Source organism: Zophobas morio, unplaced genomic scaffold (assembly GCF_036711695.1).
Source record: "Zophobas morio isolate AGI-343-1 ecotype UQ-CSIRO unplaced genomic scaffold, CSIRO_AGI_Zmor_V1 ptg000094l, whole genome shotgun sequence".
In the NCBI taxonomy this organism is placed as follows: Eukaryota; Metazoa; Arthropoda; class Insecta; order Coleoptera; family Tenebrionidae; genus Zophobas; species Zophobas morio.
The window spans coordinates 105,348-123,573 of NW_026972199.1; the positions used below are offsets into that span (position 1 = coordinate 105,348).

The window sequence follows — 18,226 nt, forward strand, 5'->3', positions numbered from 1 at the left end:
AAAAGAATAAACCTTTTGGAACCTAAAAAATCTTGTAAAATGTGCTTAAGTTCGAGTTTATAGTAGTAAATCAGATAGTAAATATCGCTTTGTTCATCAAATTCCTCTATCATATTTCAGGGGTAGGAATACACTTCCGCCAAAAAAAAAAAAATTCCTTTCTTTTTAAATTACGCTGTTTAAATAAAATTGGGGAAAGTTCACAGTTAAAAAAGAAATACTACAAAAAAAAGAAGTGAAGCATTTTATTTATTAAATTGAATGTCTGTTATGAAAAATATTGTTAAAGAGATACCATTTAAATTTCTGAATAAGTTTAAAAAATATAGGCGTTCATGAGAAAGTATTACACAAATAAAGGCGTTTTATTAATAATTCTATTTATAATAAATTTATGTATATGCATTAGTAACAATTGCAACGCGATTAACGTATAAATACTTAATCATTGAGATAGTGCGTTATTAGGAGGTTAGCATAGGTATTAAAATTTCATAATACTCAGTAGCTATGGAAGTTTTTTTAGTAGCTTTAGGCACTTCACCTGATTTTTGTATCCACACTTACAGCCCCTATGCTATTTAAACTAGGCACGGTGTTTTCAATTTCAGAAGTAGATGCCGGCAAGGAAAACCTAAAGCTTTTCTTTTTAAAAGTCACTTACGCAGGTTTTCTTCCTTTCATCCCCCTCTTCAGTTACATAAGGTTTATATAGACTTGCTTAAATTTTAGCAAACGCATTTGCTTTCCCTAAATTCTCGTAAAAAAAAATTTCATAAAGGGCTACTATGATTATTTTAGATCTATTTTTAGGTTTTAATAATACCACACATACTTCAAAAAGTTGAAAATTGACCAACTTTGTATTATTCTTTTAGTCCCTTATACCTGGATCGAAGGTTTAAGAATAATATTTCCTTTGCTTGCGTTCTCATCGCAACCAGTACACACAGTTCAGGTGAAAAACAAGGTTGTAAGAGGCTCGATAGGTAAATTACCCTCTTTGGTCCTGCTATACCCTGTTATTGTCCACCACAGCATAATTGATTATATTATTAAAACAGCTCTAGTCAGTTTTAATTAGTTCCTTGAAATATCTATGGGATTTCAATTATTTAAATACGACAAAATGTGCCAACTTAAATCATATGGTTCGGTAATGTATATTCTTTAAAAAGCAGGCGACCTCATTGTTAGTTTTACGATTCCTTCGAGTATGTTTAGCGCCAAATGTACATGTGCAAGTACCAAGAAGCATTTAAATAGTATACTAAGTCTTCGCAACTTAATTATTTAATGGTTTATACACCGAAGTAAAATCGACTCTCCCGCAAGAAGGTTTAGAGTAACTCTACCAGCTTCAAGGCGGCAGTCTTAAAAAGAGCAGCAGGTCACAAGGTTTTGTCGAACTTCTTCTATTTTTAGGTTTTTCAAAAGCGAGGCCTTTTCTTGTCAAGAAAGGTTGCCTTGGATGTGGGTTTTTCGGTTACAACCAACTTTATTAGATGATCCTACAATATTGGGTTTCTGTTATTTTAAAATTATAGTTTTTAATTGCAAAATACTATTTTACTATTATTCAGGCCAAGTACCTCCTTAACCATTTTATCCAGTACGTCAAGTAAACTTTTACACACCGAAGATTTGGAAAGAGGAACCAGACTTTTTTGCTTATAATCATCAAGTAAATAAGACCTAAAAGACTGAAATCCTTCACTGAGTTGCTTTTTTAAGTAAACATAGAAGCACGTCTTCAAGGTGTGTAACGGAGAGTTTAATACTATATTTCAGTATCACAATTAAATTTTTGAAAAATAAGTTAAAATTCGCCAAGTTAATAAACTACTTTAGATAATTGAGGGGTCAAGCCAACCTCAGTAATTACTGATGACGGACAGAAAAGGTTTCTCATGTATGGTACGCTTAGACTTATTGCAAACGTCTTTTAGCATAGCTAGTCGCGAACAACAGTGAATCGACAATTAACATATGGGTTGACCTAATTGGGCCCTAGAAATATAAAGTATTTCTCTCTCTTCTATCCCATTAAAAGTTCATGCAGTAAGCTCCGCACACTATAAATGCCTTATCACCGAATATTATAGAGGTCAAACTTTTAAATTAATTATGAGAAACTACTTTTTGGACATGTAAATTTCCAATGCTCCTAATAGCCTCTATCTTAGTGGTGTTCTTTTATACAACTAAATAATGAGTAATCTGCCCAATTTAATTTAAAAATTAAAGGATCTCTCATCTATAAGTAATTTTCCTTTAACAAAAAGAAGTTTTATTTCGGAAACCAATAGCCCCCCAGTAGATTATCTTACTATATATTTAACTGCTGACTTGGTGGTGATCATAACAATTTAATATAATCGTTAGAAAGCGTTTGTTTCTTGGTAAACTTGGGGCGGTTATAAGGCAGTTAAACGTAATTGGAGATCCTTTTAAGATTTATTATTCAAATAATATATGTATCTACAATGATTGTTAGTGTGAGTTTCTAGAACTTTAGCATACTAGGAAGCTTTTTATAGTCTTTGTGTATTTGGACGTTTTGCGAGGGTCTGCCCTTTAACCTAATAATGAGTTGAAGTGCGAATTTTACAGTAGTGACCAAGCAGATAAAATTGGTAGCATTACCTGGCACGTGACACGATTATTAGGAGATTTTAATAGATATCTCAGATTCAGGTAAGGTCCACGAGAACCAAAGGGCGGGGTTTTTATCTCCTTAAAAACTTCCCGTACAAGCATCTTTCAAGGGTGGAACTTGAGCACATAGTTTAGTTTTAGTCGGTGTGCAATCAAGCTCAGGATAGTTGCCATTATACTCAACTTTCAATATTCTTTATATTAGTTGTTAATAGGAGTAAAGTTTATATTTGTTTTAAGGCAACAGCCTACTGGGCGTTCAAAAGTCATTGGATAGGTTTAGTGGTATTAACCCATGAAACGTACCTGTACACCAAAGTTATTAATACCTACAATATAGAAAAGCAAAACCATAGTTCTTCTTATGTATTTTTTGTTATAACTTTGGATGGAACATTGTTGGGTCAGTTGCCTAAAAATCGTTAAATAGGACTTTGGAGTTTTAGGACTAGTAAGCATATAATAGAGACTTTTTAGATTTCGTAGTATAACTATTAGGGTGTTAATTTTCTTATATTTCACTCCTGCAGGGGTTTAGCAAATAATCATAGAAGTTTCTTGTTCTTAAAAATTTCTTCGAAATTATTTAAGTCTATCAAAGTTTTTAGGGAAGTTGTACACGTAGACACCTGACCAGAAAAATGCGAGTTGGCAACGCTGGGATCAAACTTGCGATCTTGAGACTGCGCGACAACGTTTTAGCCACCTGGGCTACGGTAATAACTCACAGCTTCGATGGATAAATAACGTTTAAAACTTGTTAGAGCCCGATGAAAATGAACACCATACCAAGAACGTGCCCACCATAGTTACTTCTTATCTTTTACGTCCAAACATATGTAAAATGGTTTAGCTTACCACCAGTGCGGGAGTTAAAACTTTTACAGAGCCCTTATTACAAAAAAGCCTTTCGTAGCCCGCGGTATTTCTAATTTAATGCTTAAAAACTTAACTTTACGAACTATCTCTCTGATTTTAAGGTTAATTAATTAAATATTTAGCCTACTTTCCCCAAAGGTAGTTTATTCCTAAAACTAGATCCTATAGTCGTTTTATAAAAGTTTATTGCCCCATAAACTTGTTATCCTGCCTAGGAGAGGCGGAAGTAGCAGTCATCTAGGTTACAAGAATTTGTGTATAGTATATGCGTCTTGCCAAATTTTCAAGTTGATTAATTAAAAAAAATCTTTTACAATTCACCAGATACTCAGGTTTATGGAAGAAGTTACGAAAGCTTTTAACAATAAAAATAAAAAAGTAAAAGGTGAGGTCTTTTTAGATATTAATAAGGCTTTTTATAAATTTTAGTGCGACGGTCCAGTCTTCAACTGATTACTACCAGCTTCCCTTTTTACTTAACTTTGGTGGTACACTCATACCTATCGGCTAGAGCCTTTACTGCTAAAGTAAGTTCATTTGAGTTTAATATTAGACAATTAAAGATGGGCGTCTTTCAAGGCTCCTTATTATCTCTTACTTTTTTCTATCTGCATGTCCTTAATGCTACAATTATCAAAAATAATTTAGCCCAGTACGCTAATGACACAGCCTTTTATTATAGTTCAAAATCCGCCTGGCAGGTGTTTAACAAACAGTTTTATTTGAGAGCACTTGAGGCATGGTTTTTAACATAAAGGTTATAAATTAATGCTTCGAAAAGTAGCTTTACGATTATAACAAGAAAGAGGTTACTTAACCAGGCCCTAGTCTTTCTTAACTAACTGTCATTCCTCGAATAAAAAGGTTAATTATCTCGGGGTTATGCTCGAAGACAGACTAAGATGGACTCCGCATCTTTCTTACATCGTTTCTACTACCAGCACAAGGTATAGATTTTTAAATCTTTTATTATACGGGAAAAGCAAATAATATTTAAAAAAACAAGCTCCTGTTATACTAATCGTTATCCCCCGCTGATGGTCTATGTCTCTATTGACTGGGCTTATTTCTCAAGCAATCATAATCATGGCCTGCAAATACTACAAAATCACGCTCTGAAAAGGGCGGTGGACGCCCCTTAGTTTGTGTGCAACGGTCAAAATACTTATAGGATGTTATCTTGTGTGTCTATTCAAGAATATTTTTATAAAATTTTACGGAACTGGATTCCTAGGGTCAGTAGTCACCGCAACATCTAATTAGGCAGCCTCTTTATAATGACTCATGTAGGCACATCAGTTACTCGCGGTCAAAACAGTTCTTAGCTCTATTTAAAAGAGATTATGGTTTATTTTATTAGCTTATTAAAATATATTTTTATAAATAAAACGTTATTAAAACTTTACTATTCCTTTAATATGTAATATTGTTATTACTTTACAATTACGCCTTTATTTATAAATACTATTTAGCTGTACTGATAAAGCGCAGTAGTTCTTTCTTGATGACGCAAAAAATTGATAGGGAAGAGTGGTGCTGCGCGACAAATATATTTTTTTAGCTTTGATAGAGGGGAAATATAGCTAAAATTATAGTTTATTTTATTAACTTATTAAAATTTATTTTACAAATAAATATAACGGTATTGAAAGTTAACTATCCCGTTAATTGTAATATTGTCATTACTCTGCTATTACGTCTTTATTGATATATACTATCTAACTTTAACGATAAAGCGCATATGTTCTTCTCGTTGATGAAGCAATGACAGTGCTATAAATTATAAAAAAAAATAAACTTCAGATTTCGTTTTATTATTTACATTTCTTTAATTTTCTTTATTTTTAGTTTATTAATCCCCTTTTGGAGTTGCAGTTAAATTAGACAGTAGAAGTTTTTTAATATAGAAAGGCTATATATAGTACAAGTTTAAATGTAACAGAAAAGGAATTATACAACACCGGGAAAATAGTAATATATATGAAATCGAGTAAATATTAACCCTTATAGGTTACTGGTTACTAGGTTTACCACTCCTAGGTTCAATTTAGTGATTTCGCAGGAAAAACAAATTTATTTTGAGTCCCATAGTTTTGCCCGTTAAAGGGTTAACAGCAAATACATAGTAGAAAGTACAGGTCCGAGGCCACATCTAAGGAAAACAAGAGGGCTGCGCGAAAAAAAAAACTTTAGTTGGATAAGTAATACAATATTAACCTTTTAACTGGTACGGGTGTAAACTTATTGTAAACCGGGGCTCAGATTGACTTTTTTCAAAATATATTTTTTAATTTTATAAAAAATTTGAGTATTGCAGATTTTTTATAAAGGTTTATACAGAGACCTACCTCACAGTTGAAGCACGTAAATTGGATACATTCATACCCCCCCAGGCCACAGCTTACCAACGTATATACGATATCGTGCAAAATTGTTTCAATGTTTTGCATTTTTTCTTTTAATATAGAATAACTTTTCAATAAAATAATGGATTACTTTAAAAATTTATACACAGTAAACTTTAACGTTCTAGCTACATTTTGTTGGTATTTGATCTTACATTGGTTTAATACTCGAAAAGGTATGAACTTGTTAAAGTTGAAAGACTAGAAACAATTGGAAAAAATTAAATTTAATAAATGAGGTTTTAGTAATTAGTATAGTACTCATTTTTCAGAATCACTGCTTGTATCCTCTTTGGTTTACTGGCAATCAGATCCTAGCATTGATGCGTTGTTATATTTTCCCATTCTGATTGGACACGTGTTTAAAGCTCGTCCATGTTAGCAGGAGCTGATTCGTACGATCCCAAGTTTCTCTCCACCATGCATGCACAGTGGGATTGAGATCAGGGAAGTGTGGAGGCCACTCTGGCACTTGGAACGAGGGTTATTGGTGCCAAGATCGCCCTGATAGTGCATTGTGACCTGGTGCATTATCCTGCTGAAAAACCATTTACCATGTCCAAGGTCATATCAATCGCATGCTCTGGGTAGTTCATTCTTAGTAATGTCTAAATACGTGATTGCGGTGATGCCCCCTGTCACTTTTCCCAAACATTCGACCCCCCTTACATGTTATACAGGGCCAAATCATAATTGATCCCCACCCCCATGTTTATAAGTTTGCACCACCTGGTGATCAAGTATTCAATCATGCCGGATTGGTTCCAACACCACCTAATATCATCTCAACCATATTGATTGATCTTGGTCTCCTTCGAAATGAATCAATTTTCGTACTGTTTATCAAAAGACCGAAAAAGAAATCCGCGTCGATGCGCACGAGACCCACGACCATGAGAATGCGCATCAAAGCTCTTAACCACTGAGCTTATGTAATTGACCTGTTTGGCTCGTAACAGTTGAAGAGTTAAAATAAGACTGAAAAATAAACTTTTTACAGCTTTTCAAAATTAAGATTCACAGTCTGGCCGCCCACTCCTCAGCTTTTGGTTTCCTTAATGATTTCCAAATTTGGCTAATTGTTCTTTGTTAAAATTTTTTAATGTTAGTTGTTATAGAATAAAGCAGCAAATATAGTTGCTAAGAAGTGCAATAATTCTCACTAATTTGACAAATACACTATTTGTGGGTGGGGCCTCGTGTATTTAGGTTTAACGGACTAATGGAACCTAGTTGGGCTCCTTTTTTGGTGAAGTTTAAGTTAACCTCAAGATAAGCCGTTTCCGCACCGCTTAACTTTTTCTAAATTTGTACTTTTAATATACAACCGCGATGTACAAATAATCCCTAAAACTGTGTACTCTAGTAGTTATTCTCTTATCCAGTTTTTCTAAATGTATCTTTACTTCGTATTATCTAACTTGCGTTATAAATGTGAGGTAATTTAGTATAACTTATTCTTAATAGGCCTTACCTTTGAATTCTTAACCCGCCCATGAACTTTAGCACTACTTTCGCAAAGGACTTGTTTAATACATATTATCAGATTGGATTAGTGCTATTTGGATATATTATTGGGGGGTACACTGGTATTTTTTTTCTAGGTACTTAGAGTTTTTTTCAAAAGGATTTTAACTTTGTACTTATTGTTCTGTTAACTAGCCATCGGCCTTTTCTCCGTACCCTTAATAAGTAGTTATAGAGCGAATTTATTAGATAGTACTTTTGCCTCAAAAAATTATAATAAGCGACACCCCCCCGTAAGGAATGTGAAAACTACTTTGCCTGTGGCCTCTCAGCTAAAAAGGAAGTGTAAGTTTGTAGATCTACTTGTTATAAGAAAGTTATAAATTACTTAAAAATACTTTACTAAACTTATTAGGGATAAATCCTTTGTTACTTTCTGATAATCAAACTATAATACCCTCTGAAACTTCCTTGTAACACTTTAATTAGTTTTTAAGCTTATTTATTTTTAGCGTTATAGACATTCGAATCAAAATAATAGACAAAAAGAGCTGTCAGAAATGACCTCAAGAAAGCTTATATCATCACCTTTATCCTCTTTATCGGTCGCTCAAACTTCCTCTGCATCTGCTCAACTCCCCTTAAAATTTACTCATATTGTAGTTTTAATTTTAAGTAGGTATTAAAGATTTCTTATAAAATGCATTATTAAGTATGGAGGTGAATCCAAAGCTATAACTCCGAACTCACGAAGACCCGATTCCTTTGCTACTGAGGTATTATAGGTTTTACTTCTTTTTTGTCTAACAATTTATAAATAAATCTGAGCATTTTGAGGGCCTCTGTCTTATTAAAATACGCACAGAGCCTAACACAGGACCCTATCAGTCATATTTTGAAGGTAAGTTTATAAACTTGTAAAAATCCCTTTAAGCGAACTAACTTTCTTATTTTAGAAACATACTTTTTGCGACATCTTTTTAAAAATTATTTTTTAGGGAGAAATCGAACTTTCGAGTTTCAAGTTCAGGGTAAGTTTCTTCATGATCTTGACCATGACGATAAAATTTGGTTTGGGATTGAATTAAAGCGGAAACTCCACGTGGGCCTCATAGGAAAGGTACACTTGCACTCAAGTCGTCCATTACGTGATTACTTTCTTATCGCTAAGGCTATTATGAACACCGTGCTTGCCCTTTGTGAGAGATTAGTAGGCGGTATTCATTATAGCTGGGGCGAAAAGGACGGTTCCGACTGCTCCCACGTCGTATTTCCCCTGGAAACAACTGTGGATAGGTTTATTGTTCTCAACTGCAACAGAAAACATTTCTCATCATTACTCGGTTCCTCGTTTAAGGTTAATCATTACCTCGCCGGGTGAGGAGCCCCCGCCCCTCTGCGTGGGGATGCTCCCAGAGCCCTTGGACAAGAAGGCACGTGCTTCTTTAGAGCATTACTATTTGGCCGAGAACACCTACACTTTTAGTATGCATGGTGTCATATTTGGTTAAAGGCTCTAGTCGGCCCGTTAATTACTATTGCTAAAAAAAGGAATGTACGTGGATTTCATCAAATGGGCGGTCGTGAACTTTCCTGGAAAGAAGAAAATAGACATTCGAACGCTCCTGGGCGATCTTCCTCTATGGCTGGTCGCCTACACCGTTAAAAAAGTTTGCCTTTCATATCATTTATAATATTAGTTTAATATATATTCATTATGTAAAAAGAACGATAAAATTCACCACCGAGATCGTAAAAAATATTTATTTTCCTTTGAAATTGAACATTCAGGTATTTAACTGCAGTAGGTGATTTTTAGTATTGCTAATGATGTACGCAAATGCATAATTATACTAAAGGGGGTGAGGTTATTTGGGTCGATGATAAGTGCAGTGTCGGAAACCTCAGCACCACCAGTAATATCATTCCAGCAGCGGCTTTACATGCAGACAAGACGGAGGCATCACTTATATATTATGGTGCACCCATGCTCGCTGAAGACACCCCCCTGCACACAGCTTTCTCAAGAGAGCCTTCATGAGGTTATTAACAAGGCCACTTTACCGGAGGAGGGCCAGGAAACTATATCAATCTCATGTCCAATGTATGTCATTGGAGCCAACATCCAGCGAGGCGTCTGGTTTGTTGTCAAAATATGGAGGAAACCAAAGTCTGCTGTCACTGGTACTCACCCATTACTGGTGATTTCTCTCTAAATGTCATATTTGAGGTTTCAGAAAGCGAGAAAGAGCCGAGCAACGAGGCATCGGACACTGTTTCTGCCCTTCGCAGCCTCGGTAGCATCCACGAATTACAAACCCTTCATTCGCATATTCACGGCTCTTCAAAAGGTGCTTTTAACGTCATGCTTATCCCCTTACATACATAATATCATCAGGGTTTCCTGAGTGGAAGTTTAGCCATGAAGAAACTGCCAGTGCGTTTGCTAACAGTTCACTTTCTACCCACTCTATTGAACTCGTTAGAGATGACATTTCCAATTTCCTTGCGCAACTTTTGAAAACTACTGAAGTATTTGCTATCATCAAAGAAAATCACTTTATGCCATATATTAACTATTTCAGGGCCGAAAGACGCTGACATACTTCCTAGACGAACACTTTAACACGCGCTCTGTTCTGTTCACTGGCTCCTTGCGAGAACTGGATCTGACGGTGAACTATACTCACGGGGCCGTCTCCATTGAGGTTTTATATATTTGGCGCCTGTTGCCCGCTCGAAATATTTGTCATAATGTTTAGGGGATTGCTGGACGGGCCGTGTGGGAAACTCGTTGGATGGAATGTTGGGCCGTTTGCTACGCTTCTCGTCTTTGGTGCTTTCTTTCTCGGGGGTTTCTACCAGACATGTGTTATGCGAAACTATATAGCTTCTATTCGAAGAATCGTCGCAAGTGTGATATTGACCTCGACTTGAGAGATGTTCTAGAGGTTCAGAAAAACCCCGAGAAGTATTTCCCAGCTTCCTTCCTTAACGTTGCTACTGTTGGCCGCGTTTACTACCTTGCTTTCGATAGCAAGGCCAAGCGTGACAAATGGTGTGATAGTGTAGGGATATGCTACGTTGTTCTCTGTTCATCACATTCTTCTCATTTCAGGTGGAACAAGCTTATCGCGCAGGTAATGGCTGCGCAGCAAAATCTCGTTAACGTAGGGCAAGTGTTTGGTTTAAATGACCTTATTGCCATTCAAGAAGTTTTTCCTTTAATTTGTGGCTCGAATTGTCTCAAAATTTCATTTTTTTCAAGTCCTATGCGAGCCGCTCAAAACACCGCTGGGATAGCGAACGGATTCTCATGAACGAACGCGTCATGTACTTTGGCGCCACTCCCCCCGGCATGGGGGACGTGCACCCTTGTGATCTCATGGCCAACTGTCTAAGGGCTGTTCTGTCTCTAGAGGCCGATTCATCAAGAGGCTCGTTTATGTTGCTGTTATAACTACTCGCTTATTATTATACAATCCAGAAAAACTGATTGCCTTTCTTAATGAAATTTCTAAACTCAAGATTCTTAGCTATGAACGACTTGTGAGGTAGGCTAAATGTTTTCTTTTATTTGTTTATTATACTATACTATTACGCATTATAGCCTTGAAAACCACGAGAGAGTCTCTTTTTTCATCAACATGTATCATTGTTTAATGGCACACAACCTCATTATTTTTGGGCCGCCTGCTATGTCTTCCAGAACTCAGTTTTTTCAGGAACTAAATTCTTATATAAAATATGATCGACAGGAAATATAAACTTACGACTGTATATATGCAGATAAATAGTTATGAATGTGCTAATAACGTTTTTTCCTTGTTTGAGGTGGATATTTGGCAGTTTACGCAACATTATTATTACTATGAAATGATAACCCTCTAGATTGAATTTAATCTTCTTCGTGGGGCGCTTCCCTTTATAAAGAAACCCACAAAGTGTCCTCATACACTCAAGCCATTTGACCAATCAGATCCTCGGTTATATTAGCCAAATATTTTTTGGACCAAGAATCATATACGAACAACTCTGCTTAGACGGCCACTTGTGGTTTTCCAAACCGATCAGCTTTTTATGCTGAATGTCCACTGGGGCTCCTCTGCTTTTGGAAACTCTGTTCCTATTCTTTCTAAGAATAGCACAGAGTTGCAAAAACAACTACACTCTCTTTCAACAAGGACGGCAGAAACTGCTTTGAACGTAAGCATCAGTCAGTATGCGTGTATTAAAAATTGTGATTACTCTTCCCCTAAGAAGTTAAAGAATTTATCAAGTTTAAATTTTGCATAGTATAATGCAGGAAGTAGAACACTGTTGATCCATAAGAGCATGGAATCCTTTTTAGTTGATTTTGACTCAAAGCTGGATATGGTCCTCTCCATACTTCCTTTTTGTTCAGAAGAAAAGAAACACGAAATTGCATCGTTTCTTGAAACTTCCGAAAAAAGTTCACGAAAAATAACTTTTGGCAAGCCAGACGCTGAGTACGTAGCAAGACTGCACGAACTGAAAGAACCATCCCCTTAGTGAACGTCAGAAATATTTTTATGGGAGTTAAAGCTTGTACTTAACTATGGCTATTAATAAATCATCCTTAGAAACAGGCTATTTGCTCCGAAAAGACCTGCTGGAAATAGTACATCTTCAAAAATTTTGCTCGTATGATACGACTTAACTATGAAAAATTTTTTTATCCTGCGCCGTCTATAGCTATTTTCATTGCGCCTTTTCCCCCTTTAAGAGAAAAAACACCAACTATTATCGTCTTTTGTTCGCTCTCACAACCAAAAATGAGCATATAATTAACCGCTCCTTACCAACGTGCAAAAATTGTGCTTTAAAATATTATTTAACAAAGTTCGATCAGGTTAATATTGAAAGAACAAATTTATTTACTTTTTTAAACTCTTCGCCTTACTATTATAACAAGCTTAGCCCAATTTATGGGGGGGGGGGGGTACAGCTGTTATTTACATTTAAATGTATTTTGTAAAGTTTGCGTTTTACTATAGTAATGAAATTAAAATTACATTTGGAAGAAGAAATATACACTTAAATTCGTTAAGGACAGTATTAATTAAATATAAATTATTAACTCTATAAAAAGTTAAATATTACACTTAAAACGCTATTAAATAATAAAATATGCTCCAACGAAGAACTTAGGGGCGATGCACATTACCAATTAACTCTGACGGAACCTTTTTTAATCACGTATATATAATTAAAATGGATAGGTTCTTAGTAATAACCCATTTTGTTTAATTGCAATTAAAAACAGACTTCAATAGTGCTAATGAAAATCGTGCGTATGGTGTGGCTTGGTTCGAGTTAACGTAACCAAAAAAAACCATGTGAATTTTGTTGGAGTGTTCCCGAACAATTTTGATTTTTTACCTCTTTCATCAAATTACATTATAAATGGGTATATAACACAATAAACCTCAGACCGGGAGGGAGCTCTTAATCGGAACGGACTGGTTGGTAAAATGGAAATGGTGCTATCCGGAAAGACTTTAGAAGGTCTCGGGTCTTGTACCCAGGGGCCCCCTCTCCCGGTGGTTTTTTTTGGCGGTTTTTCATACCACTAGGCCGAATGGCAGGGGTCAGTGCCCGATATTTTCCGCTTTTTTAGTTTTCCGGAGCAGTCTTTTGGTAAAAGCTCTTTCGCTTGGCCATTCATGTCGGCTTCTCTCTTTTAATTAAGGCCTGACTGTGTTATGTAGGTAATAAAAAAAAAAATTAGAAACATACTCCAGACGCAGCTGCGATATCTGACAGCAGGAGTCTATTAGAAGTTGCTTATGGGGAAGTTGACACGTAACCACCAAATCATAAAATGCGAGTTGGCACCTGCTGGAACCAAACCCACGACCTTGAGCTTACGCGATAATGCTCTAACCACGGGTTCAGGGTGACAACTCACCTTTTCGGTCGATAATTTACAACTTTTGTTAGAGTTCCCCAAGGGCAACTTCTCTCGCCCCTTTTACTTGCAATTTATATGCTATTGTCGTCAAAATCCACAAACATAAATCGCCTTCTATGCGGTTATACAACCGTTTACTCATTCGTGGAAGTTCTCCGCCTTGCTATGCCAGCGTCTACAGTGTTATCTTAATGCCCTTGCTGGCTAGGGCCGTAACTGGAAAGTTTCTATAAATGTGATAACGAGCAATGCTTATAATTTCCATGAAAACCGTTTTCTCGTTGGGGGCCTTTACATTTGATAGCGTGAAGATTCCGTGCTGTTCTCAAGCAAAATAACTGGGAGTCATCATTGACAAGAAATTTCCTGGCAGCCACACCTGGCTATGTAGCGGCGAAGTCTAAGGCAACAAGAAGGCGCTTTACCCTTTACTATGCAGCAAGAGCAAACTTTCCTTGCGCATTTAATGGCAATTCTATATTTCTTACATCCAGCCAATAATGACATTAACGACTGTTGCTTAGACCTTATTAGCTCTAAATTCTAGCTCTTTCCCTGCTCAATATCTTAAAGTTAAATTGTAGCGGCTACAGCTAGGACGTTATAAAATGAAGGGAAATATTAATTTAATTGCGTTGTTTCACACTCCCATCCGAAAACGGATTTAGGCCTATGAAATTAGCTACAAATATATATGAACTAACTAAAGGCGACTACCCAGGAGTATAAATATCCTAATTGTTTGCTGAAAAAGTTTATTAAAGCTTTTGTTTGGCCATCGGTATTATTTGGTGGTGGCATTAACTTTAATGAAGCAATTGATAAACCAACATTCATTAAATTCGTTTCATAAAAGTAATCCTTTGAATGAACTTAGCTCCTTTTTTACTACATACTGACTGAGGAAAAATAAATTTATTTCATCGTCCCGTAGACCTATTGGGAGAGTAAAAAATTTAAACTGTGACGCTTATAACAGCCAAGTGTTAAGTCATGGTATGAATGCGTAATTTTATAAGAGTAGATTCCAACATATACCGCAGAAATATGACACCATCGGACCAAAAGAATTTTTCTTCGCTCCAAGTTGCTGAAACCAATTTTTATCTTTTGTTAATATTTAAAAAGGATCCAGTTCAGTGTCACGATTATTATTATACCATACACGACGGCTGCATTCCTACCCCACCAATTTCTAACGCCTAACTATTTATTGTTTCGCACACGTTTATAGATATTTTATTAAAGAATTTCCCGGTAATATTGTGTGACCACTTTTTCCCTGTTTCGGTTTCAGAAGCTAATTTCGATTTCTAAATAATTAATTTCAGGGCTTGTTCTAAGGTATATAGCCCATTATACAAGCTCGGCTAATTGTTAACCGCCATTTTTTTCATCACAAAAACGATTTTTTGGAGGATTATTATACGAGAAAAAGAGGAGGAGCGATCATATCTAAAACGAATTTAAAAATGTGGGACAGGAAACAGCACGTGAGATGACACGTGACAATTTTTTTGTAAACTTTTTCGTCTCATTTTTTAAATATATTAAATTTGATTTTAACTAACACAAAAATAAAAATATGTATTTAATAAAAAAAAAAACTAAGCGATAATACCGTTTTTAAATTTGAAAATATAATTTGTTGTGTACTCACGGGAGCCCTTCTAAATAATGTACATGCAATGTTTGCTCCAGAAGATTTCGAAACGATAACTGTTCATGTAGAGAGAATTGATTTTTTATAAGTTTTGTTTTGGAGAAGGGTGAGAGCGTTTTCATCCTGAAGCTGAGGGAAAATTTTTTAACTATTTTATAAAGAGTTTTACCTCGTTACCCTCGCGGGCGCAAAGTAAATTACTTATTTTTTGTAAAAATATATATATCCCTTATGTGGCTGAGAAGCTGGTCGTTACAAACTTTATTCGCTATTGCTTTGGTTTAATTTTTTTTTAACTCTTCGCGTTTACTGAATGACTCATTAATTATAGCTTTTTTAGTGTTTATATCGTTACTTCCTACAATAACATAAGGTTAATGACGATTAAGGGTGATAAAATGAATTGCAACTTGGTTTTTTTTAAAAATTTTAAGACAATTATTTAAAAAGGGACTAGGGATGTAGGGTTATCCTCTATGGTACTTATCACGTAAAAAAAATTTTTTTATTCACTTAACCACCAAACTTGTTCTTACCTGTTGATCCAGTATCAGGTTAATAAAGACATCATATCGGTGTCGAGAGTTGTCATCGTAGCTCACCAGTTAAGAGCATTGACGCTCATAATCAAGGTCATGGGCTCGATTCCCACCGACTAGACTCTCTTTTTCGGTCTTTGTTGTGTAATTAATTTAGCCCTCATAAATTCTAATAAACAATATCTTTATTTAAAGGAAAGAAATAAAAGGGGCTTCTGAAGGCCTTAAGAAGACGGTATCAACTATAAAAGAAAGAGATTGTAAATTTTAAGTTGTCTGCTAGTAGAGGGAACCCTACAATGTTAGGAACAAATAAGTTAGGCTGCCAACTGGTTGCTATATAATAATTTTTGTTTGAAGAAGACCCACGGAACTGTGAGCTGCACCGACAATAACTGAATCTGCGACATTTATCATGCTTTAGCTACGTTTACAAACACAGTTCCGGATGATGAGGGACGAGGACATTGCGTATAAATTTTCTGTTAGAGGGGCTCTGTGTTTGGACAGCCTTTGGACTTTAGGAGACGCTTAGTACAAGAATTAATAGCATTTCTGGGACATTTTTTTATCTCATTCAGCTAGTTGGTCAAACAATTATGAACTCCTAAGTTAAGCCCTACAGCACTAGCCCCCCCACCCCCCACCCCAACCGCTAGGTAGAGGTCACATATCTGGTTATGTGTCACGAATTAGGGTTGTGATAGGGGAATAATTTGTTTCAGAAATTATATTTGAGACTTCTGTTACCTACTTCATTTTTATATATCCTAGCTTCAGATTTATATAAGCCAGAAATACTTAAATATTTATGTTTAATAAAAAGTAGTTATTAATTACAATCGCTATAAGGGATTACAATAATAATTCGGCCATAGTTATCGCATTAAAGCGAATATTTTGATTAAATAAGTTTACTGAAACTTGAAATTTTTATTTGTCTGTGCAAAGAAGCCCACGTTTTAAGGGTTACATGCTTCTATTTAAATTTTAAGATCAAAGGTCTTGCAAAATGGAACTATTTTTCTACCCCCCTCATATCTTTAGTAAGGCTTTATTGGGAAGTTTAGCATACTAATAAGTTGCACAGGCCTCATACAATATCGTTAAAAATTTCGCCGAGTTCATATACCCCTATGTTTTTAGTCAGCAAGAGGAAGAACTTTTTCTGCCTCGTCTTCTAGTAATTTCATGGCTAATTTACTAAATTAAAATTAGTAAAATGAACGGAATAAAATAGCTGGGTGTAGTAATATATGTATATTAATTTTTTATTCTGATGCTCTCTTCAAGCTTTCTTTATTTATTTAGCGGGCATTTCCATTCATGCATGCCCAGTAACAGTTCTTAACTCGCTGAAATCTGTTAATTAAAAAAAACTCGTTTGAGCTCCTAATTATTATCAACTTGTTTAAGTGTAGCTCGTTCACTTCCTATTCTGCTCAGTAAGTTTTATATTAATTACCCGTTTTAATAACTCATATAACTGTTAACTAAAAAAAGCAACAATAACAAAATAAAATAATTTTATTATTAGGTCTACTTTAAACTTAAGAACAAGAGAAACCCTTGAACCATTTTTTTTTATTAAAAGTTACTGTAAACGACGAATTTTTATTGGGAAAATTATTAAAACTTTATAAGAACGCTCCTTGTGAGGTCCCAAACTTGCAAGGAAAAATAGGGTAACACTTCAGTGACTTTATAGTGTTGAAGCTAATATAAATATAGCCATTAGTAAATAAAAAATTTTTTATTTATGTTTATCCAGGTGTATTATCTATTTTTTTAATTTTGACTTTAGATACTTTCTTTTTATAGAATCATTTTATTACATTCAAATTCTTCCTACTTATTTTAGACAGTTTTCCATTATAGTTTTTATTTGTAACAAATCAATTCTAGTGGCTACCTGTAGCCGTTAAAGAAGTAACACCACGAATAGGAAATATTTTTCGTTTATCGTTTTTTTTTAACCACAACAGAAAGTCATAATATACCATGTTAAAGTGGAGGGAAGGGTAAAATGAAACACAAATTAGAAAAAGAAGAAAAAAGCCACAATCGTTGGCTCTCACTTATTTTCAGATATTTTACACATTTTAAAAAGAAGGATAAGTCAGAAAACGTTTTTTACCGAACAAATGAGGCTAAAACTTTAAGAATTCAAACGAAGTCAAGAAAAACTGAGCTGGAAGATTATGACTTTTGCACTATTGATGTTGATACTACGTTAAAACCTGCATGCTCATTTAGCTCTATAGTTTACGAGGAGAGTTCCAAAAAAAAAAGGTTATTAGATTCTTGGAAAAAAAACGACGACTCCCAGCTAATAAAAAATACATTATTAGAAATTATTCCTTCAAAAACTAAATGCATTGAAGCATCTAACACACTGAAAGACGTAAAAAACCCCCATAAAAGTGCTAGAAATAGTATATTTAGCACCATTAGCAGCCAAGAAAATTCTTACAATTTCTACAAGGAAATTAACAAAACGTTTAGATTAAAAAATACTTTAAATATTTCACAAACAGCTAAAGTTCAATTGGTTGTTCACAAAGAATCGCAAGAACTTTATGTCTTAAAACGTTTATTTTCAAGAAATTTTAATACGGAACTGGCTATATTCAAGGAAATTAAGTTCATGCAAGTATTAAAACATAAAAATGTTATAGAA

At 35.0% G+C, this 18,226-nt stretch overlaps 1 protein-coding gene across 6 annotated transcripts; it reads left to right on the forward strand.

The window, feature by feature from the left end:
• Positions 1-7,196: 7,196 nt before the first annotated feature.
• Positions 7,197-12,014, forward strand: LOC135144334 (uncharacterized). 6 transcript variants are annotated; one of them, XM_064076364.1, is made up of 26 exons: positions 7,197-7,252; positions 7,410-7,546; positions 7,605-7,754; positions 7,825-7,882; positions 7,930-8,068; positions 8,123-8,185; positions 8,238-8,310; positions 8,408-8,529; positions 8,581-8,705; positions 8,767-8,903; positions 8,961-9,079; positions 9,137-9,200; positions 9,269-9,369; positions 9,428-9,593; positions 9,647-9,760; positions 9,808-9,941; positions 9,995-10,117; positions 10,172-10,245; positions 10,300-10,467; positions 10,528-10,624; positions 10,678-10,846; positions 10,897-10,963; positions 11,020-11,243; positions 11,301-11,395; positions 11,453-11,615; positions 11,706-12,014. In XM_064076364.1, the coding sequence occupies exons 2-23, from the start codon at positions 7,438-7,440 to the stop codon at positions 11,174-11,176; spliced, it is 2,529 nt and encodes an 842-aa protein (XP_063932434.1). In that variant the 5' UTR covers positions 7,197-7,252; positions 7,410-7,437; the 3' UTR covers positions 11,177-11,243; positions 11,301-11,395; positions 11,453-11,615; positions 11,706-12,014. The 6 variants fall into 6 exon arrangements, with proteins under 6 accessions (XP_063932434.1, XP_063932433.1, XP_063932432.1 ...); XM_064076363.1 differs by having other exon boundaries at positions 7,234-7,338; positions 11,670-12,014; XM_064076362.1 differs by having other exon boundaries at positions 7,234-7,338.
• Positions 12,015-18,226: the final 6,212 nt, after the last annotated feature.

What these genes read in the sequence shown, in the direction of transcription:
- LOC135144334 (XM_064076364.1), top strand. Translation starts at nt 7,438, where the DNA reads ATGAACTTTAGCACTACTTTCGCAAAGGACTTGTTTAATACATATTAT. An exon ending in CTACACTTTTAGTATGCATG is followed by an intron (nt 8,904 to 8,960) that starts GTGTCATATTTG and finishes TGCTAAAAAAAG; the next exon opens with GAATGTACGTGGATTTCATC. An exon ending in ACGGGGCCGTCTCCATTGAG is followed by an intron (nt 10,118 to 10,171) that starts GTTTTATATATT and finishes CATAATGTTTAG; the next exon opens with GGGATTGCTGGACGGGCCGT.